This window comes from Castanea sativa, chromosome 10 (genome assembly GCF_040712315.1).
Source record: "Castanea sativa cultivar Marrone di Chiusa Pesio chromosome 10, ASM4071231v1".
Classification (NCBI taxonomy): Eukaryota; Viridiplantae; Streptophyta; class Magnoliopsida; order Fagales; family Fagaceae; genus Castanea; species Castanea sativa.
In genome coordinates this window covers 6,053,509-6,078,140 of record NC_134022.1, presented here as the reverse complement: position 1 = coordinate 6,078,140, position 24,632 = coordinate 6,053,509, and the positions used below count along the sequence as shown (strand labels likewise).

Sequence of the window (24,632 nt, the reverse complement as noted above, 5' to 3'; positions counted from 1 at the left end):
GCACAATTATATATAAACTAATATTGGTGTATTTTGGAGTTAATTGGACAAATTGGGACCTTATGTTGTTTTAAAACTGATGCAAATGCTATTACAATGAAATCAATTTAAAATTGTAGGGGTGGGAACCAAATATAAAATTGTAAAAAATATACCTATATATATAATATATTTTTTATTAAGACTAGGGGGCTCGAGCCCCATTCCATCCCTGCCTAGAAGCCAACCCACAAAGGAAAAGCTGAAAGCTAGAAAGTTTTAATTTTCGGTACCTACAATGTATGATGTAAAACATATCATATCAAGAACAAATGCCTACACCATCAAGGTTTTTATTATTATTGGTAAGTTACATAAGCTACCAATTGGTGTTGAATAAATTTAGTTCTAATACAAAATTTTACAATTTGCAGAAAGTAAACTTATTCAGTAATAAAATGTGGTGAGCATTTGATTGACATTTCAAAATGTGAACAAAATAGCATACTTCTTTGTAATAAGCTAGAGGAGAGAAAGAGATCAACACCTTTTCACTCTTGCTAATTTGCTTGAGAAATGACTAAAAACATTTTCTTCCTAAAAAAAACATAGGGAATGTGGCTGTCACAATTATGATTACAGTAGTTTTTGGTGAGTCTGACCAGTGCCAAATTTTAGTTGGTTCATTAGTCCAATTGTGGGCATGGGCAGTGCTAGCCACGTTCTAGGGAATTCAAATGAACCCCTTGACTTGGCAAGAAAGAATATATAAAATATTTATTTTATTTTGACCCTCTAAAATTAAAATTGGAACACTTTGACCCTAATTTTTTTTTAATCACAACTAAAATAACCTTAAATATAATCCTCTTACTAATATTTTGGCATTAAAAAAAAAAGAGTCAAACAACAAGCTAATTTAATCTAAAACCTTGAAAATAAAAATTAGTTATTGAATCTGAAGTGCTTTTAATTTGTTATTTGTTGAGTAAGGATTAGGGGCATGAGAGTGATTGAATGAAGACAAAAGCAAATGTTAACACAACAAAAATTTTCTTAGAATCTATTTGGGAACAGTTTATCTAACTTTTTGCTTAAAGTATAAAACAAGTAAGAAATCACATGAGGCTCGCAAATAGTAGCATAAAAGATAAAGTAATAAGTTGGCTTATAATCAAGACCCAAACACACTTAATATAGATATAAAGAACAATAGTTGTCAAAGTTGAGTTGAATTGTTAAATACAAGAATTGTAAAGAGTTAAAACAAACTAATAGATAGAAGTTTTATGAGCAATGATAATTAAAGTTCTCTTAGCATTAATAATTAATAATTTTAATGTATTTGAAAACTATGGATGATTTTCAAGATTTCATCTTAGCAATAATAATTACTATGTTAATTGTATTATGAAACTATATGTCAAGTGAACTAATAATTTATATTTTATTTTCTTGCTAGTACTATGGACAAATTTGTAATAAAGATATATCATAAACCACAAGATTTATTTTCTATCTAAGATTTATCTTTTTATTGACCTTCCTAGAAAAAAATCCTGAAGCCGCCACTGATTGTGAGTCACATATTTTTTCAAAGCTTCACATCAAGATTTCTAGAATTTCTTGAATCAGTTTTTTTTTTTTCATTAATTGAACTACCTTTTACTTTGCTATAGTTTTTTCCCCTACTCAACACCCAAACAGATTCTCAACTAAAATAGAATACAACGTGCAAAACCTAGAAAAACCTAATACAACATCCAATATAGCCACTTGTGATAAGCACTCTGAGGAATGTACATACTTTTCTTTTTGAAACTGCGCCATCTGTCACAGGTGTGGACGCAAGAACTTCTCTTTACACAAAATGCAAATGCAAGTATGTAATAAATTGAGATAAACTTCTGCATATTGAAAAATTAAATCCTTATTACAAAGAGCACAAGCACACATACCTGATACATATCTACAATTCTACATAAGAACCCTAACAAACAGTCAAACACGTTCAATCTTGGAAATATGAATAGAGAAATAAACATTCAATGAATGTTCATATAAACTGCACCACTTCCACCTCATTCCATGTGTTTTACAATAAAATCCCTAAACACTTCCTCTACCTGTGTGTATTGTAAGCTGCACCACGTCCACCTCTTGTCTTCTCTTCCCCTATAAATTTCCAACAATTCTTATCGAAGGGGTATTCGAATAGTAGGCTTTTAAAAATAATGCATTAAAAACTTTAAAAGAACATATGGGTGATGTGTAAAATTTTGGAGCTTGAAAAGCTTATGTGGGCACAATAAGAGGAAGTCAAATACAGGTCAAAGGTCTTCGGTTATAGATGAATTATTACAATTCTCTACATTCAAATTTTTAACAAAAGAATGATTCTTTGATTCAATCTTTTTGAAAAGTTCTCTGATCCTTAAGTTTCACAAACGTAGTATTGATTTAAACTCCAAATCTTATCCATTTTGATTAGATGATGGATCAAATGGTTTTTACAACACAGGGGCGGCATTAAGTTTGGGTCTAGGGCGTTCAAATGAATCCCCTGAGCTAGCAAAATATATATATATATGTATTTTTTTTTTTACCCCTAAAATCAAAAATTGAACCTGATGTTAAATCTTTTTTAAAGTCCAACTGAAAAAAAGTCTAACTGAAATAAGCTCAAATATGATTCTCTTAACAATCTATTCTTGCAAATAAAGTTACAATTAATTTATACATTTGACCAAATCTGTGAGTATAGTAGCTAGATTTGAATGTGTTTTTAATTTGTTATTTGTTAAGTGGGGATTAGGGGCATGAGTTTGTCAATAGTTAGCAAATATTAACACTAAAAATTAATTAAACAATTAAACAAGAGGTGATTCTTAATATATATCTATACACACACACACACACAAGAAATTAGACAAGGAATGTGGGATAGGTGAGTGATTGAGTAAAGACAAATGCTAAAACAACAACAACAACAAAATTTAATACAATTACAAAGACCAATAGTTGTCAAAGTTGAGTTGAATTGTTAAATAAATGAATTGTACAAAGTAAAGACATAAACTAATTGATAAAAATATTCTAAGCAATAATAATCAAAGTTCACTAAACAATAATAATTAATATCTTTATTATATATATATATATATATATTTAATCTAAGATAAAAATCCTACTTTAGCTTAATCTAAATGTACGTGTGTGAAGCTTCCTTTTGGAAACTTGAATCCTGACCTTTACCTCTCCACCTCACAAAAACTTGTACATGTGAAGTGACTATCACACTAAGAATGCATGGTGGTATTGTATTTAGAAACAATAGGTTATTTCTAAGATTAAATCTTAGCAACCATAATTAGTATGTTCATTATATTAAGAAACAATATACCAAATGAACTTATAATTTATCTTTTATTTTCTAGTACTATGGACAATTTGTAGTAAGAAAATCGTGTAGATTGCAAGGTTCATCGACTACTCAAGATTTATCTTTTTATTAATCCTCCTAAAAAAAATTTCTGGAGCCATTACTGTTACAACAAAAGTACGATAAATATTTGGCTATATTTTTGTTAGAGACTCATTTTTCTGTGTTCATTAACTATTGTTCATATCTAGAGACTTTTTGGTTGAAGTTTTCGAGCTTTAGAGACTTGAATTTGTAGAGCTACAATGATTTAAAACATTTAAAGTTTCTAGAGGCTATTAGAACTTTATTCTAGTAGAATTTTGAAACATAGAAGAAATATTCAAATTAATTCTCTTCAAGTGGTCTTGAAACAATTTTTCTTTAGATCTTTAATTCTTCAAGGGTTTTTTTCAATGAGTTATGAGATTGTGCTCTATTTATAGTGGTTTCTCGATATGAGTCTCTCCTTGATCTAAGCTGAAGTTTCCTAATATCTTTGATGATAGTATTTCGGATTCGATCCTCAATTTTTGTAATCTTTTTTCAAAATCAGAAAAGGAAAGTAGACCATATTTTTTTTTTTTTTTAACTTTAGCTGTTGAACAAGCCTCCTCTGGAAGTACAATTTTTTACAACATGCCAAGTGTCTCATTCCCATTTGATATTATTTACCAAAGTCTAAATTTGGTAAGGATAAGGTGTAAAACCCATGTTTTACATCATCTAATAAGAGATTGTTACATCATCATTTTACTTAAAATTCAATGCATACTACTACATCTAATAACATCTCAATAAACTTCCAATTTAGTTGGATTTATATATGGGTATTAGAATTTTTTTTTTTTAAAGAAATATATGAGTATTAGAATTGATTTGGTGTAACTAAACTTTTTTTTAAAATATATGATAAGATGATGTGGCATGTAAAGATATGTTTTATATCATATCCTTATAGAATTTAATCTCTATTTACCAACCCATCAAAAAATATCCAAAAATCCTCCATGAATTAAAATTGGGCCTCTACAATTATTTCCTATCTTGTTACCAAAATTGTGCCACAATATAGACTTTCACTAAAAAGCCCAAAATCTTATAGTTTACCTAACCTTTTATATTTATTCTTTTTTTTAGGGAGAATTTCAATTTATGATGTTCTTGATAATAGTTTTTTATCATCGGACCAAGACACCTAATCTTATATTACTATTTAGTAAAAGCCCAAAACCAGCCCAATAAAACAAGAATTCGTACATTACTCAAAAGTCCAAGACGAATACTGCTTGGGAATATATTCAAAACCCAAGACAATCACTGCTTGGAAAATTATTACAAATCCCATGATGATTATTGCTTGGAAAATTATTACAAGACCCAAGACGATTACTTCTTGGCAAAATATCAAAAATCGAAGACAAATACTGGTTGGAAAATTATTACAAAGCCCAAAACGATTACTGTTAGGCAATATATTCCAAGCCCAAGACGACTATTACTTAGAAAATTATTACAAAGCTTAAGATTATTAATGTTTGGCAAATAATACAAATATTTTGTTCAGGTCAAGATTAATAATTTTTGGAAAATAAGACTATATTATACTACTATGGAAATTACTATTCAGAAACCCATGGAAAATATTATTTATGCTAGCTCACATGAAATATATACACTATTTTTATTAATAATTAAAGCTCATGTAAATTACAAACTCATGGTGTGTTATTTATCTTTTATAGGGCCCTAAAGAGTGACAACAAAGGTGCAAGCCCAAATAATAGAGTCACCAAGACAAGGCCCACCTAAAATGCTTTAGCCTATGTGACAAAACCCAGCAATAAGCATTACCAAAAGAGGTCCATATGGGTAACTAAGACAACTAAGCAGTTTCTCCTTCAGTTCAGCACTAAACAGATGCCTGTTGGACAACACAACCAAAGAAACTAAAGGTCGGGCACCCACAATCTCAAGTCATTTTCCGAGTAAGCTTAGGCATTAAAATATTTTTGGGCAAAAAAAAATACTCAATTTCTAGCTCACTAGATTTAATTAACTTAGTTTTAAAGAAATCATTAATTTCTTGTAAGGAATCAACTTAATTAGAACCTTCCTTGATGGTATTGATGATCAACTGGAAGCCTTGGTCCTTGGAGTCATGCAAGTTGCAGCAATATCAACAATGTATTGAATTCAGCCATGTACTTCTTCTATCACTCAAGCAATTACTACCATTGCATTTGAACCAAAGCCAAGCGTTTAAAATTCATCAAATTACATTTTCTGTGTATACAAATAGACACCACTGATGTCAAACCCTAAACTTTTACATTTATGGTCGGATGCAAAAGTTGCCAACAATTACAGATCGATTAGGAACCATATGAGAAAATCCATTGATGCATGTCAACACAGACATTGATACAAAGGGTTGCAGCAGGGTTCCACAGTCCATACCAGACAACCAATCAAAGATGTTTCTAAATCAACAAATTGACAACATACTTGTGTTTTTTCACTAACAAACCCTACCACCCAGAATTCTGATTACTTTCTTTTTAAGGATCCTCTATACCCACTGCAATCTACCTTGGTGCTCCACACACTGTCGAATTTTCCCATCAGGAGCCAAGAGCAAGCTCTTCACTTTAGCAGGCCTGGTACTGTACTTTACTTCAAACTTTGGAAATGACCTTTGATGATCTTCTGTAGAGGTTGATGACTCCAGCAGGACCTCATCAAGGAACTCATCTGCTACATCTCCATCTTCATCTATCCTAAGAGCCTTGGTATACCATCTCAGACCCTGAACATAGACAAAATGAAACCAAAAATTTAACTACTTGATGAGACCAAAGTATCAATGAAGAAAATATTATTTAAAACAACTTATGTCGCAATTCTGACAAATATGCTCATAGGCAGAGGACAAGGAATTACGTTAACAAGAAATCAACTGCTAACAGGACAGAGGAGGAAGGCAGTGTCTTGCTGTGTGCCTAGCATGTACTTGACTTCCACATAAAGTTTTATTTTACTAATCATTAGCAATATAAATGCATCCTGATCACTAATGGAAGGAAGGAACTATTATGGGAAGCTAAAACTTCTGTCAACTTCCTAGACCAACATATCCAAGTTTGGGAAATACATGGCAAGTGTTTTAGTAAATATTGACAACGGGTGTCAACAAGAACTGTCAACCAGAACAATGAAATAAAAGCAGCCAAAGGGAAATAGTGAAACACTATGAGTATGGAGTTTCGTCACAAGAAATAGCATTTAATATATATAACTTAACCAATTTAGAAAGCAATAAAACTTGCATCAGAACTTGTCCCCCAGTGAATTTTCCAGGCCTCAATGTCACCACAAACTAACTGACATTCTCTGCATGGATGCATCCATTCGATGGGAGCTTGAAGCATAAGGTCACTAATAAACTGCATATCCAGGAAATTAGGATAATGACGGTTGGTTTAGACAAGAACTCTCATCTGTGCCAAAGTATGTATGAGATCTTTCTTGGATATTGTTCACATCCTACACCCATTCTAATTAAATGATGACAATAAAACTTCGGCCTACAAGTAAAGAGAAAATAGGAAGTCCACTAAACAGGAGAGAAACCAATTTGGTATTTTCACAATCACCCATTCTTCTAAATACCTGCTCTGAACAAGCAAAAGATCCCATCTCATGAGTATAAACTTACCACAACGTTACTGATGTAAATAACCATACCAAAAAAAAAAAAAAACAAGAAATCTTTTTTTTTAATGTTTTTTTCTTTTACCTTTATTAGTTGATGGGCAGCAAATTAAAAAATATATATATATCAGAATCAGCATCCCAGCATTAACAAACTCATATTATTTTGGGCATGTTAAACATATGTTCATATTTATATCTACAATCAGAAAGAGCGCTTCCAGAACAACAAAGCCTTCATTAACCAAATTTCAAAGTAAAGAACATCTCTCACAAGCTAAAGCCATGGCCCAAAGAATGCACCTCTGTGTCCAATAGAGTGTCTATAAACTCACAATTAGTTTAGTTAGTCACACCCAACAAATATATGTACTTTATTTCCTTGCCTTGTATCACATTCTGTAATAAATTTCTTTTGGCTGAATATAACAACTCTGGGCAGCTTTGAACTGGTCTTCATCCAACTATCCACAAGATTTGATGCAGAAACATATCAAATAGTGTAAATATAAAAACACAACTGTCACTAGATCCATTCCTACGGTCTATTCATCAATAAAACTGAAGAAAATGTGCTCAGTCAAGTTGTAAGGCATCGCTTCTCCATGGTTTTTGAAGTTGAGAGTTTCAACCCACTGAGTGCCAGTACAACCATTTGGGCCCTCATCACCAATGCAAAAGCTTATATATATTTTTCCTTTATCTCTAGAGAAAGCTTTAAGAGGGCAATCAAAGCATGTTTTTACAGGGATGGCAATAGAGAAGTTTTGGCATAGGACTCCTAAGCCCTATCTCTACTTCATCTAGAAATACCATCCCCCCAACTGAAACCTCCCCCCTCCCCCCCCCCGGCAACACACCCTTTCCCCAAAATAAAAAGTTAAAAAAAAATGCTCAGTGAGAGTTCAAATCCCATGCCCACATTAGCTTAGAAACTCAGCTTTTAGCTTTTATATACAGCTTTTTAAAACCTTACTTTTTCCCACATTTTCTCATTTTTTCAAGGTACAAGTATAATTTAGCACACTCTCAGCAAAAAGCTAGATAAGTAGTTCCCAAACAGACACTCAATCTAGTCCTTGAAAACCAATCCAATCCATCATAAAATTTAGTCTAATTTAGAGAAAATATATAGAGAATGAACCTTGGAGAAAGTTGTGGAGAACTTGCAAGGGCAACTGCCATAGAGTAAAAGAAATTGTGAGGGAGTGAGCTTGCTAAGAGTAGAAAGGGTTGAGGAAGACAATTGTAAGCTAGAAACAAGGGAGGTAGACAAGGGAGATAGAGAGTAGCTGAGATCAACAGCAACAAGGGATGAAGACTTTGTGTGCATTTGGGTACCGCTTATTTTGCTGAAAACTGAAAATTTATTACTGAAAACACTGTAACAAAATAATTTTTATTGCTACAAATTACTGTTCACCCGTTTTTAGCACTTGGCTGGTCCATGAACAGTGCCATGGACCAGCCAAAAAAAACACAAGGGAAACAAGTGCAAACGCAGCCGCTGGAAACAAACGCACCCTTGCTTTCTGGGGGATGACAGCTACAAGCTGAGACAGGAAGAATGAAGAATAAAAAATAAAAACCGTAAAGGTAAACAAGAATATTTATATTCCAGACTTGCTTTTTGGATGGTGGAATTAGCTGGGGAAGCATTCGTCTCAGATCTGAAATTTAGTCCCGTTGTGCATCCTTTGGTGTATTTGGAAGGAGCGGAACCGGAGGACTTTTGAGGATTTGGATAGCTCTAGTGATCAGTTGCTTGCTTCTTTTTGTGGAACTCTCTTTGATTGGTCTCGGGCGTGGGGACTCACGTCTAGTGATTCCCTCCCTTCTTTTCTTTGTTCCCTTTTCCTATTGTAATTTCTTTGTTGTTTGGTTTTCTCTCTTGTTTCTCTTTGTTTTCTTCTTCTTGTAAATTCTGGGTTGCTCTGTGTTTTTCAGGCATAGAGTATCTTTTCGTATATATATCATTCTTACTTATCAAAAAAAAAAAAAATATTGTCAGGTCAGGGGATGGGGATGGGGATGTGGCAGAGAGACCAAGACCAGGACCTATCCCTGCCCCCCCCCCCCCCCCCAAGGAAAGGAAATCTATCTTATTAGGGGCAGATCAGATCAGACCAGGGACTTGACAAGGTAGGAAATTTTTCAGTCCTTAGTTCTCAAGTTGCATGAAGTTACACACAAAATGAAAAAATAATTTTTCCCATTCATTTTCTTTGTTATGGGATGATATACGTGCAAACTTAAATTTTCTTATGTGAAGTACCACAGTTGTTCATTAGTTCTGAAAGCAAGTAGTTTGGTTATGGACATTCTGGTAACAATGTTCTAGATGTCTAATTTCGCTGGCTGACCCAATTTCTCCTCATTACACCACCACATGCAACATCAACCAACTAAAGAGAAACCTTGCTTCATAAGTAAAATCTTCGCCCATGCTGCTGTCCAAATGAAGAACAAAACCCTCTTTGGGGCCTTAACACACCAAATACTCTTCCAAGGGAAAGAATCAGCCTTTGTACCTTGGATAGCCTCGTAATAAAAGCCTCCTAGGGATATCAGAGTACATAAGATCTAGAAAATAATTCACTGAATCCAATTCCCAATCATGAAACTCTATAAAATCTCATGTTCCAGCTTCCCCCCACCCTATCTAACTAAAGTATTCTTATCAAATGAGCAGGCGTATAAATCAAGATGTGACTCCTTTAAAGAAGAATTCCCAATCCAAATAGTATGCCAAGACCTTACTTGAGTGCTCGCCCATGACTTGGCACACACAAACTGAAGAAAATTGTCCCATCCTGCCCTAATGCTCCTCCATAGACTACACCATGACCCCCCCCCCCCTCTCCTAACTGGTTGCAAAGTCCAACCACCTCATTCCTCCTCGTACTTCATAGCGAGAACCCATCTCCATAAATGTGTGGCCTCATTCTGAAATCACCATAACCATTTCCCCAATAAAACTTTACTAAAACTTCCTATTTTTTAAATCCCCAAACCACCTGTACCAATGGCAAAACAAACTGTGTCCCATGCCACCAAGGAGAACTTGAATTCCTCATCCGAGGCACCACACAAAAAGCTCCTCGTAATCTCTCTAACCCATACATCACACTAGTGGCAAATAGTCAATATAGAGAGATAAAAGTAGGTAAACTCAAAAGCATACTTTTTAATAACATTATCCTCCCTCCTTCTGACAATATAGCTTCTTCCAACTAGACAGTCTGTGTTCCATCTTCTCCAAAAATTACTTCGATATATAGCATGAGACAAGTATTTCCAGTACGGTCGACCATAAAAACTTATAAATCCAGTTTTTGAATTAACCAATGAACCGGGATTATATTGAGTACATATAAAATAAGTAGAAAATCAGAGGCAAAAAGAAATCAGCAGCAGCAAGAAGTTGGCCTAAGAAAATTACAAACAAAAGGAGATAGATATTGAAATTAAAAATGTTAATATAAGCGATAAGTGCAAAGCATTAGCCAGAGCATCATCTGGCATAAATAGTGAAGAACTACTTGCTCCCAAATGACAAAAAAAGGTAGCTCGTGTGCCAGACTCGGCATTGACAAACCTCACAAAAGCTAAATGCCATCTAGCTCCTCATTGTCCTCTGACCCACACAACAATTGCTACCGATTTAAATATAATTTTGAAAAAATCTAACATCCATTGCTTCACAAGTATTAGCTACCAACCAATAGAGATGAGGTAGCTTGAAGAGGCCATGGTTGTTCATCGCAAAAGAATTCTGTGTTTGTGTTGGTTTTTTCTACAATATAACCAAAAAAACACCTTTGATCCAAGCTTCCAAGTGATCAAGACTGCACATGCACTGATGCACAAATGAAATGAATATGCAACTGCAATCATGGTGCATGCTTTCAATCTTCACAACAAGACTAAGTAAGAAATATGATTGGATCTAAAAATAAAGGATTAAACTACAAGAGCCTAAGACACTAAAGAGCTAAGACAAATTAGCTAAAGAAAGGCATTTAATTATGATGCATAACACAATATACTTTTTTTTTCATCGATGTTTACACATGCACCCAAGGACAAAGTTTGGCTACAACCAAGTTTGTAGCCTAAGGCTACAACTTTACTAACTATATTTTTATTAGATGTAAATTTTGACCACTCCACCATTGGATTACATTATCTTCTTATATCACCCATGCTTGCAAAATTTTTAAGAGATCAAAGATCAATAACTATATCATCAATCTATTATTTAAATTGCAAGTTTTTTTAGTTTAAAATTATGCATAAAAAATAAGTTTATACTTCATAAAATAAATAACATCCGATTGTCACAAAATTTGACATATGTGTTAAGAGTGTAAAGAATATGCAGTCTGACGGTTAGATTTTCAAATATGTACCAATGTTAATTTTTTTTAAAGGAAGTTGTAGCCTTAAGCTACAACTAAGTTTGTAGCCAAATTTTGTCCTATACCCAACGGGTCTTAAAAACCACGGCCTCACCTCCACCTAACCATACAAAAAAAAAAATTTACTAAAATATGTAGGCAATGAAGCCTTGTAGGCAGAATGTCAGATTGACTTTCTCATGATAAATTGCCTCAAACCTGTCCCCCAATAGCCTTCAAGGTCATATAGACAGGTTAAATCCAAATGCTAACTTTAGAAATATTTAGCTTCCACCTCACTCAAGTGTCATGTATCCACCATAGCATAGTGATGCCAAGTGTCTTTGGCTTGATCACTGTGATTATTACCTCTCTTTGTGTCATAGCTTTCTCAATGTTGACAGATACACCTTTAAATAAGTAACCACTCACCACCACATAGCCCTACGGCTCAAAGAATAAATGTGTATCTAGCAAAACCTACAGGTCCACCTCCCCCGACCTGGCAACACCTACCTCATGCATGTTTGTCACTATATTTATACTATGGCATGTCATTACCTTTATTAAGTACCACATGTCAATACACTATTCAATTGGACACCCCTAATCTTCAACTACTCAAGATTTGGAATCAAAAAGGACCAAAAATGGCTCATCATAAATTACAGTCGTGTCATTTCTAATTCATTATAGTCAACTTTTTTTCATTGGAAAAATTTCCTAATTTAGATTCTTAACAGTAGATAAATGAAAAAAAAAAAATGCAAATTCACAGTCCAATAGATAACTTTTGTCCCTTGAACTATCCAAGGCTAATATCTCATTTATAAAGAAACATCAAATGATTTCCACCAAGTGCTAATGTATGTTGTGCCAAATAAGAAAAATCGCACAACAAAATTAAAGCAGGCACTACAGAGATGCTTGGTAAGTTTTGACTTCCTGTAGAGGAAGGACAAGTTATAAAGAAAGAAAACTGCAACATATCCATGAGGTGGTCATTCGAGATGGAGACTTAATTCTAAAGAACCACAAAAACATTGCAGTAGGGGTCACTGAATTCTACAGAGGAGCGTATCAACCATTTGACAGCCTACAACACAAGAAATAGTAATTATAGGAACAAGGTCAAAAGCACTAGGCAGTAGTAAGTCTACAAGGCACATAAGTCTCATGCAAGATGAAGTTATAAAGGAGCAGTTATCAATTGAAGACCATAAGAACAATAAAAAATATTTGGTTGCAACACCATTTGAAGAAGGGTCTAAAACTTGCCCTACCTTAACACAATTATAACAACAATCACACCTTAGTCTAAAATTTTTTAGGGTTGCCTACGTATCCTCAATAGACTACTTAGGGCCGGTCACATATAATATTTTCCACCGTTCTATTCTATTAGAAGTCATTCTCTCTATTACTTCTCTAATTAACATGTAATTTTTATTACTTCTAATGATGTTATTTTTGGGCTTCCTCTACCTATTTTCATTCCCTCAACTCGAACCAAGTCATCCTTGCTAATTGGTGCATTACTCACTCTCATCTGAACACTATCAAACCGTCTCAAGCGACTTTACCTCATCATCGTTTAGCTATTGCATTAGTTTTCTCATTGCCAGTCAATACCAATGATCTGTACCTAGAATGCATTGCTAGATCTCAGCTCTAGAAAGTTATTTCACACTCATCTTTTCATCAATAAGGACTAGCCCTATTTTTGAGGGGATTTACTCATTTCGAATCATTTCAGTGTATTTCCACTTATCCATCACAAAATATGTTGACTATATTTCCACTTAACTATAGTCATTTTATAAATATGTTGGTTTTTAACATCTCAAAATTCAGCACCATTGAGCATAACTGGTTTTATAGCAATCTTGTAAAAAAATTCATTTCACTTAATATGTACTATTTTACAATCACTATCACACAATACCCTTGATGCGCTTCTCCACTTCATTGATCACGCTCTTAATCCTATGAGTCACTAGCTTCTAAACAAACCCAGCTTAAGTTTCTTAGTTTAAAGGATTGTAAACCATCTTCAATTCCCCTTAGATCAGTGATCCATCTCAACCATAGATCTTACCTATCAACTTATCAAAAAAAAAAAGATCTTACCTATCAAAACGTTAATTCTATCTGTCATTTGAAATGTCCACATATAGGGTGCCACCTTGATAACTTTCCTTAAAAATTGGTTAAAAGCTCTCTCCATTATGGCAACTAAAAAAAACCCATTAAACTAAAATAACTTCAAATAAATAAACAATCTCAATAGTGGGTTTTTCCACTTAAATAAAGTTTCTTGTCGTCAAATAAGAGAGATTCGGAGGTTCAAATCCCGATTACACAAAAACCCAATTGGTGTCTTAACCCGATGATAAAAAAGCAATCATCACAAATTGAATACATGGGGGGGGGGGGGTGGAGAAAGATGAAAGAAGAAGAAAAGACCTGAACAGCGGCGTCGGAGGTATTGCAGGGAGAGAGGAGAGGTCCAAGATGGGGTCGCTCGAGCGAGACCTGGACGGGAACACTGAAGCCTCTACGAGGAAGCCCCGTTTCTTGGAAATGGGCAGAAGACCGATTGCTATTGCTATGGGTATGGGTCTGAGCTTCGGAATTGCTGTTGTTATCGTCGTCTTCATCTTTGGATTCGTGATTGTCGTCTTTAGAGAACCCTAAGAAGCCCGCTATTTTCCTCAACAACCCCATTGAAGTATTGAATGGTTTGTGAAAAAAAAAAATGAAAGATGATATTAATAATAATAATTAAATATAAGAAAGATCAGAGAAAAGAGAAGTGGTGGGAAGAAATGGAAAGTATAATAGTGGGTGGCCGTGGTCTTTTTCGGGGGCTTTCTTATGGCTGGCTGGCTTATACTCACTCAACAGCTTTTCTTTTTTCTCTGCCTTTTTTGTTCGCTTGCTTGCACACCCAAAATTTTGGTGCAGCTTTTGGGTAATACTGTAGCTAATAGGGTCTCGTCCTTCGGGTTGCAAGGTTTTGTTTTTTTGTTTTTTTTTTGGTTTTTAATGGAGATCAACTAGAGGTCAGTTTGTATTCTATTATTGGTGAGAGAAAATTTGAAACACGGGAGTGCCCGTTGAATTACAAAGTTTATTTTATAAAATTAGTTTAGAACTCATTACTCATGTATACACACGTTTACAATTAAAATATATAAATATATATTTATTTAGGGTCCGTTTGGATACAGCTTATTGCTGAAAACTGAAAACTGAAAACTGAAAATACTGTACCAAAATAATTTTTAAATGTGTGAATAGTACCGTGGGTCCCATTTTTAATTTAAAAAAATCTGAAAAGTGAAGTTTGTGGGTCCCGTGAACAGTACACGGGACCCACAGAGGTGCTGAAAAGTCAACAAAATCGGCTACTGTTCATGCACAGTGCATGAACAGTAACCGCTGTCCCCCCTGAATCGTGCATCAGCAGAAGAAAAAAAAAAAAAAAAAAAAAACGCACAGACGCGGACGCAATAATTTTCATCCGTATCCAAACTCAGCCTTAGTGTGCATCTCGAACGCACGTTTCTGCGTTTTGCTAAAAAGTGGTAGGTCCTGTGGACTTTTCACGAGATTCACAATTACAGAATTTAACAAATTTTCATTTAAAATTGGATCCTATAGTATTATTCACATATTTAAAAATTATTTTGTTATAATTCTTTCAATTTTTAGTTTTCAGCAATAAACAGTATCCAAATAGATCCTTAGAGAGTTTTAACTTATACTGTCAACTATGATAGTTTTTTATAATTAGATTAATATATCAATTGGTTTCTGATATAGACGGAGATTGAATCACAAATGAAGAGGATCAAATATGAGACGGATCTTTCTTCATCAATCACGACGGAGCGGTGTTGACATAAGGAGGGTCGACGGGTCAAAACTACAAGGACGCGTAGTGGAAGGTTGTAGCATTTGGTCTCCGTCAGTATTGATTAGGCTTCATGGACTCCTAATCGGAATCAACTTGTGTCTCGCGATAAGTTTGATATGGTTTTGCTTGATCCCCACACAAGCGTGAATGAAGAGAGTTCTTGCGCTGCACGTTTAACCATAATCCAAAGACTGCTATATGGAAAAGAACTCTATAAGGAATGCAGAATCGGAGGAAGTGTTATCCTAAAAGGAAAGGGTTTCTTGGCCAAGGCATGGATGATTCCCTACACCAATATAAATACCCCAAAACCCTCGAAAATGAAGGTACGCATAATTAATTCGACTCTGGCATTCTAGGGTTGTAAAAAAAAGACTCTAACTTGACCTTCGGAGGGTTTTTGGCCGGCACCACACCGGTGCTCTCTGTTAGGTCTTCTCTTTTCTTTTTGCAGGTGTTGTTTCGATTCGAAAGTGCTTGCAGCTTACTGGTGATTTTTTCGGCATCATCAACAAGTATCTTATTATATATATATATATATATATATATATATATATATATATATATATATATATATATATATATATATAAGTTTTTACTTAATAAAAAACAAAATATTAATGGTATTATTATATGAAAAGTTAATAAATTTGAATTATTTTTAGTTAGACAAACAAATGGCATTGAAAAGCAAAATCTTTCAAATTCTCTTTCTTCTAATTTTAGATATAGAATTAGATTCATGATTGAATTTTTTATTGTCCATTTATATTGGATTCCGCATATTTTGCATTGGATTAACTCATTTGGCACAAAAATTAAAAAATTATATGGAACATGTGATATAAAATTAGACTTCAACTAAAATCTAATCTGAGAAGAATTTAAATTATATATGGTATTAGTTTACACCTTTTTTTAAAACCATACATTTCTAAAACTAATGTGTTGCCCCATGCGTATGTACCAATACAATTAAAAATAATCATAATTATACAATTTAAATTATACATTGTTATGAGAAGATATTCAAATTATCCATAGTATTACACAATTAGCTTTCACATTTTTAAAATCATACATTTCAAAAATATGTAATAGTTTCTTATATTATATTAGAATTTAATTGAATTTAGATTACTCGATTTTTGCACCCAATAATTTACTTGCCACAAAAATTAAAAAATTAAATGGATATATAGTGCAAAATTAGACTTCAATTGAAATTCAATTTTAGAATATAATTGGATTTGGACTCTTTAATTTTTACACTCAATAATTCATTTGGCACAAAATTTAAAAATTAAATGGGACATGTGGCACAAAATTGAGAATCTAATTGGATTTTCACCTAGTTTTAACTTTTAATATATACTAGCTTATAACCCTATGCATATGCATGGATATACTTAAATATATATATATTAAGATGCATAGTATAATTCTTACATATATAATTTAAATATTATTGATAATCATTCTTTTTTTAACTCTTTAAAAAGTCTTGTAAGAATATTATTAGGTAAAAAATGTAAATTGTCCATTTATAAAAAAATAAATTATATTCATTAATTCTAGACTCTTTGGTTTTTTTACGCAATAACTCACTAGAATAGATATTTATGATGTGATCCCACATTTGACTCCAAAATTAAGAAATAAAACTCTCTCTAAAAATAAATAATTTTGGATACATGACTCAAAATTGGACTTCAATTATAGAATCTAATTGGATTCCTCTAAGGTTTACCTATTAATATAGTAAGCTCATGCATATGTATGGATATATTTAAAATATATTAATATAGTAACCTCATACATATGCATGGATATACTTAAAATACATACATTAAAACACATAATCTAATTCTTACACATATAATTTAAATATTATTGATAATTGTAGGGTCACAATTTTGCACATAAGCCCAAACTAGAAAATGGATAGGCTCAAAGAGCCCAATACAATAAATTTATAGAGAATGGGCTAGAAATCTAGGTTTTAATGAGTTTAGATCACCATGATAGTGGGCCAAGGTCACAGTATCATGAATATGGAATGGTCTATATAGTGAAATTTATCCTTGGACTCAAGCCGATGAGGTTGATTCTTATATTCCTCTCTCTTAAGGACAGGTTACAGTTATTGTTCTTGATCCACAGTGTTTTCTTTCTTCTTTCTTCAATCCCCTTTTCTCAGGGACCTTCCTTTATTTTATACTTCCACCACGTGCAGGTCTAGGCTGCTAGTGTTGATACTTGTCACATCCACATTTTCCTGAAATCTTTGGATACTAGCTGTAAAGCTAAAAATCACTGTTCAGACATCACTTCATCATTAATGCGGCCAGAGATTTGGATATATAGCATTAAATGCGGTGGTAACAGCTTTCTCTTAGATATTTTCTAGCCGTCCCTTCGCTCTGTGCCCTCATGAAACATATCATCATCAGTGGGACCTCTTGGAAGATTATTCTAGACAACATGATGTACCATCTGACCCTTGCCTTACTTAGCCAAGGAGATACCCATACTCGGACTACCTCCCCTAGCTTCTTAGTTCACAATTTGCTTATGGACTCCTAGGTCTGACATCTTCATTACTATTAATCTGCCCTCGGACGCATGAACACCCTCGACCAAAGCCCATGGCCCAATATGCGTTTTTGGGCCTTTCATCCCTACAATTATCATTCTTATTATTATTTTTTAAATCTTTAAAAAGTTTTATAAGAATATTATTAGGTAAAAAATGTAAATTGTCAATTTTTTAAAATTTGTTATGTTCATTAATTCTAGATTCTTTGGTTTTTGTACTCAACAACTCACTTGGATGGATAATCATGATGTGGTCCCACATTTGACTCCAAAATTAAGAACTAAACCTTTCTCTACAAATGAATAATTTAAGACACATGACGCAAAATTGAATTTCAATTATAGAATCTAATTGAATTTTCTCTAAATTTTACCTATTAATATATATATATATATATATATATATATATATTAAGTACAAAATTGTGTAATAAGTCTTCTAGGATAATCAAGATTGTAAATTTTGTAATATCGCTTGAGCAAAGTCTCTCCTTAATTTTAATGATCTATTGAACAAGGCCTAAAGTCACTTAAGCGAATCTCGTGCACTTGCTCCCTTCAAACATCAACTTGACTCATGACTTGACGTAACTAATTTATAGTGAATGCAACCTTCATTAACACATGTTTCGGTATAGTAATTCACCAATTTGAACCTTCATTAACATGTCCAAACACCCAAAGAATCTACAACACACCAAATTTTATCACTTTGTCTCCTACAAAGGGTGGATTGGTGAAAATTATAGTATTTCAATTGCTTAACAAGGTTAATTGACTTAATTTAGCTCTAAATTTGAGAGTACAAATTCCTCCCTAAAGTCTTAAAGATGTTGAAATTGATTAAATAGCTCATTTTCCAGTCTATTAAGAAACTTGTATAGCCAAGTATAAAAGGTTTTTTTGGATACCACACGAGTAGGCAAATTTTTTTTTTTTCAATAAAGATATTACCAAAAAATATAGCAATTTCATGTTTTAACACTTTGGGTGAAGTCATTGTATGCACCCTAGGTCATTGTAACCCTCAAACGCCGCTAGGCTTGCCATGTAACCAATATGCTTGGGATATGCCCAATGTAAATCCATTGTACACACAGATCAAAGAGTATGCCATTAAGGGGTTGTGCAGAGAAGGATATCACAACCTATTATATGTCCAAGAATTAATTTCGACCCTTATGCAGATGTCTAATGAACCAAACTTTAAGTTTGGAACAAATTTAGGAATGTGTTAGGAACCTAAGCTAGCTTACGTTTCTGGAGCTCACATGCACAAAAGCTTGGATAGCTTGCTTAATCACTAAAAGGATCTCAAGATTAGTCTCATGAGAGTTTCAAAGCACCTAAACATCTCATCTAAAATTGTTAACCTTAGAGTGACACATGCTTTTAATTTTTTAAAACCTAATGAGGAGATAATGTGCTCAGCATGTTGACCTTTATAGATCAACAATAAATGTTGTGCAGCCACCCACTCAGAAGTCCTCCTTAAAAATCCAAATTCTCTGTGGAAAAACCCAGACTTTTTCATAACCCTTCCCTTCAAAAAGAATGAAGATGTTAACCCTACAAAAGCTAGTCATAGAGGTATGAACCCAGAACTGGATTTCTGGGTTTGAATCATCAGCAATGCTTGAATCTGACTCATCTTTTGAGGTTGAATAAGCCATGACAGTTCCTATAACTGCATTGTGGTATTCCAAAAATCTAGAATCGTGGTTCAAAATGAATGCACAAGTAGTATTCATTGAGTAAGGGAGCATTTTTCTTTTGAACTGGAGCATTTTTGGGAAGGAAGACATATCCATTTCTACAAGAAAATTGTGACCAAGGAGGTAAAATTGGAACTTTTCAATGCCATGTTTGACTGCCAGGATTTCTTTGAAAGTGAAATGATAATGGAGTTCTGAAGACTTGAATGCACCACTTTTGTATCCACAAATGTTTCTTTTACCAAACTTAAAACATGAAGAAGGAAGCTACAGGAAAGTAAAATTTGTGAAAGAGAATAAGGACGAACTATAACTACAAGACGAACACACTAACTGGGTAATGGGAGTGTAAGAAGATCATGGAAACTTATTAATGGCATATATTGCTAAAATACTATAGAAAATAATAGCAAAATATGGAATAGAACATAGAACAAGATACAACAAACTGAGGGATATTATTAAATTGAACAAGTTTTTTACAGGACTGGAAGACATAGAGGTAATCATGGAGGACTCGAATGATTCTTTTGGATCTGGCTTAGAGGGTCAGGGTCTTTATTTGGTCTTTTATTTCTGGGGGAAGGGTTTCTATCATATTCATGATATCATTAGAGGATGAAGAAGAAGGGCCAGAGGATGAGGATGGATCTGTTAATTTTAGCAATATATGCCATCAATAAGCTTCCATGACCTTCTTACACTCCCATTACCCAATCAGTGTGTTCGTCTTGTAGTTATAGTTCGTCCTTATTCTCTTTTTGGACAATTCTTTGCAAACAAGTGCTTTGAATCTGTGATTGATGAGTAGGTTAATCAGCTTGGCTACTATACATGCAGAGATAATTTTGTGACCAAAACGGAGGTGGTCTGTTCTGTGATACTTGAACCATTGACCATTATAAGCATCGTTTTTCAAAATTTCATGCCAAAATTTGTGAAAATATTTATTTTCATGAGGAAAAGTGTAGGTATGGACAAATCTTTATACAATGATTAACGAGGTTGGTAAGGCATGTAGACTTGAGCATGTCCTCATTGCTTTGGAAAAACTCTGCAATCAAATAAAGTTTCTTTCAGAGATTGACAAGATCCATAGTAAGCTTAAAGACAATTGTAAGAGTGATAAAATTTTCTTTTTCACTAGCTGGAATATTGAACTGGTCGAACTTTGAGGTTTGGACATATTCTTGGAAGGACCATTGTGAAAACCAATTTGACCATCTGAGTAACTGGGGATGGGGGAGCATTTTTCTTTTGAACTAGAGCATTTTTGGGAAAGAAGACATATCCATTTCTACAAGAAAATTGTGACCAAGGAGGTGAAACTGGAAGTTTTTCTGCTAATTTTTTCAATTATCTATAAATAGGCCTTTTGTTTCCTTAGTTCAGCAGAGACTAAGAGTTAGCAAGAAGTAGAGATAGAGAGAAGCCTTAGAAAAATAGAGAGTTAGCCAGTTTGTATAATATTTCCCAGTCTATGATCTGTTATTGGGTATACACATAAGGGTGGAGGAATTATTGTGGTGGATCCACAGTAAGCTTAAAGACAATTGTAAAAGGAAAGATTTGATGGGGCATTTTTGAGGCCAAAAGGCATTACAGTCCATTGATAATATGTTTGTCCATGCATCACCCTCCTACTCACAAAATTTTCCTCCTCTAGAAAGTTTTGACCACCCCCAAGCCAATGTTAAACATGTTTGGAAAATCAAAAACTCTATTGGAACCAATCCGGATGAAACCAAAAAATATGTCTCCTCAGCTGAAGCAGCTCTCAATTGGCAGGTAGAAAATGCTGTTGCACAAAATCAAGTCCTTTCGAGAGATTCTTGATAATCAACAAAAGTTGACTGAAGCAGTAACTCATACCTTCTCATCCTCAAATTCTCTCATTGAATATTTGAAGAAGAAAATACAGTCAATTGAACAAGAATTGGAAACGATTGCCTCCACAGTAAAAGATTTGTCTGTCCTAATTTTGTCTACTACCACAATAGATAGATGAGGGGTCTTAATCAAATATACAAAACTCATGTAGAAATTAACATTCTTTGCACTTCTATCGTACCACATGAGAATCTTCTTGGGGGGGGGGGGATCATGTACAATGGTCAATAGGCATGATCTAGCCCTCAACATGTGAATCCCAAATTGATTGAATATTGATTAAGTGGGTATTATGTAGGTGTATGTTGAGTCCCACATCAAGTATGTGTTAGGTTGATCTGAGCTTTATTAAACAGCAAGGAGTTTTAATTGTGACTAGACTAGTCCTTTTGAGGTGTAATGTAAATATGACTAGTGATTTTTCTTAGATTGTTATAATCATATTAGAGTAAACTTGATAATGGAATGTGGCTCAGGGGCATTGCAACACAATTTGGGTAAATGAATCTTGGATTTATGAGTGATTGTGGGGATTTATATTGTAACTTGACTAGTCTTTTGGGGGTATAGGCAGTAAGCACAAATATGGCTAGCGCTTTACTCGAGTCATTACAAATAGTGTCAACACCAAAGTAGACTAATTGGATACTGATTGAGTGTATGTTAAGTCTTATATCAAGCATATACTAGGATGATCAAAGTTTTATTAACAACTACATGTAGACACCACATTTTGTAACCTGCATTTAAACTAATTAGGAGGGCAAAATGGTAACTTCACACCTGAATATAGCATCTTAATTCTAGCCTTTGGATCCTTAATTTCTCCTTATTAAAATGATTTAAACTTCATAATAATAAATATGATAAGTCACGAGTCTCAACTAAACCATTAGGTTGAAAGTAATCATCAAATCATGTTAATGGTTAAAATGCATTTGCATGAGTTGAGTCAAATCACATGTGATTATAAACAATTAATTTTGATTGGTCTAATATAAGTCCAATTTAAAATTAATGAAATGTCATGATCCTATTGGTTAAGACCAAAAATGACCTTGTGATTGCATGCACACAATTCAATTAAGTTAATCAACATTTAATAAATTCCTAAATCTTAATTGATATTTAATTGTAATTGGAAGATTTAAATGTTGTCCAAGCCAAGGTCCAAAGGTGGAAATTCAAAAAATAAAATAAAAATTAGAGCATTAATTGCAAATTATAATTGAAAAAGAAAGGAAATCAAGTTAACTTAGGCCAAAGTGCTAGTTGGCCAATCATTCATTTGCCTATCAATAGGTTAAATAACACATGTCAAGTGCCAATCAGCTTGGCACTTGGCCCTAGTTGACTTTTTTTTTTTTATTATTTTACCGCCAAATAAAATCACCGAGAGAGCCGTGTAAAACATATTGACGCCATGTGTGCTAGTCCCTGAACTTCTTGGAGCACCAATTGAGGAGCAACTTGGATGTGAATATGCTTAATCATCTTTTTTAATGTCACAATATCATCTATGATGGGGACGTTCTTCAAGCTTGTCAAGTGATGTGTCTGAATTAGCTTCACTCCTTGGTTTGATTTTAGAAAAAGGATTACCTCCCTGAAACCTTACATCCACACCTCATATAATGCTTCTCTAGTTGTGGATAACAAATTGTTCTCATCATTGTAGGAGTGCCATGAATAACAATCTTTACAAATGGATTGGCCTAAACGATTTTTGATCATGAAGGCACCTCCATTCCAATTAGCTTCACGCAAACGCTTTTTTGTGTCAACTATTATTATTGCTTGCTAATTCTGAATTTGGCATGGAACCTGGTTTCCAGCAGTTATGCCAACTGTTGAACCAATCTGGATACAATCATCGAAATCTGTTTTTCATATTGTCAAGAGGTTTCTGGTGCTTGAAATGGCTTGTTGAACATCATCAATTTTATTTTCAAATATAACCTTATTTTTGGTGGTCCAAATCACCCAAAGAGTGGCACTAATATCTGTAAGAACATTACCTTCCTTCCAAGATCCTCCATCCTTTACTATATAAGCTTCCATGTTCCTTCATTCCAAAGATCACCAAACCTCCTCCTCTCTTCCTAGAGTTCTAGTGAAGTAGACGAGTTTGTCATATTATGGTCCTCGTGAGACTTAGGTATTGAGTGAGCACCTCTCAACCCATCCTAGAATTTTTTCTATCTCTCTTCCTAAAATCCCGAGGAAGTAGGGAAAAGACTTGTCATATCTGGGTTTTCCTCTAACTCGAGGCATTGAATGAGTACTCGTCTACCCACCTCTTAAAAACCACCAAAAAGCCTTCACCACCACTATGTATAACTTTTTTCCCTAACTTGTTTTAAATATTATTGTAATTTTAATTTGGGATCAAAGCAAGCTAGTTGTTGAGTGCTCTTCACATGTCCATCCATACACTAGGATTTAGATCTTAAAATTAGGTTGGATAACATTTTTTTTTTTTTGGCTGAAAAAGTGAAAGAACATGTTAGTTTTTAAATGTTCATATGTTTGAATATGGGATATCACAATTCACACACATTCACTATGATTTATCTTTCAATTCAAATGCAATCTTGAATAAAATAAAATAAAGGTTTTTCAATATACACAAATTTAATTTTAAGCGAACAACATGACATGTTTTCTTTAAAGCAATAACGTGCAACTAATTGATAACATATTAATTGTATGAATAATGTGATATGATCATTGACCATCATAATTTAAAAGACTATTTTCACCGAGCAAGATGGGTGTTTAACATCTTTCCACCTTGTAACTTAGCCTCCTAACTTAGATAAAAGGTTTGTAGATCAAAAATTATTCATGTAATTTTATCTTTGTAAAATGTAACGAGAACCAAAGCAATGTTCTTTTCTCTTAAATTGTATCTAAGACCAAAGTTATGTAATATTTTAGTTACTTCAACAAAGATGTAAAATTGTCAATAATTCAATAAAGATATAAAAAAT

The 24,632-nt window shown here is 33.6% G+C and overlaps 1 protein-coding gene and 1 long non-coding RNA gene across 2 annotated transcripts; both read right to left on the bottom strand.

The window, feature by feature from the left end:
* Window positions 1–5,608: 5,608 nt before the first annotated feature.
* On the bottom strand, window positions 5,609–14,611 carry LOC142613680 (uncharacterized). Its single transcript, XM_075786129.1, has 2 exons — window positions 13,981–14,611; window positions 5,609–6,209 (listed from the first exon to the last, which is right to left on the bottom strand). The coding sequence occupies exons 1-2, from the start codon at window positions 14,239–14,241 to the stop codon at window positions 5,973–5,975; spliced, it is 498 nt and encodes a 165-aa protein (XP_075642244.1). The 5' UTR covers window positions 14,242–14,611; the 3' UTR covers window positions 5,609–5,972.
* On the bottom strand, window positions 10,384–13,954 carry LOC142613681 (uncharacterized). Its single transcript, XR_012840304.1, has 2 exons — window positions 13,645–13,954; window positions 10,384–13,612 (listed from the first exon to the last, which is right to left on the bottom strand). It is a non-coding gene; the product is annotated as an uncharacterized LOC142613681 (long non-coding RNA).
* Window positions 14,612–24,632: the final 10,021 nt, after the last annotated feature.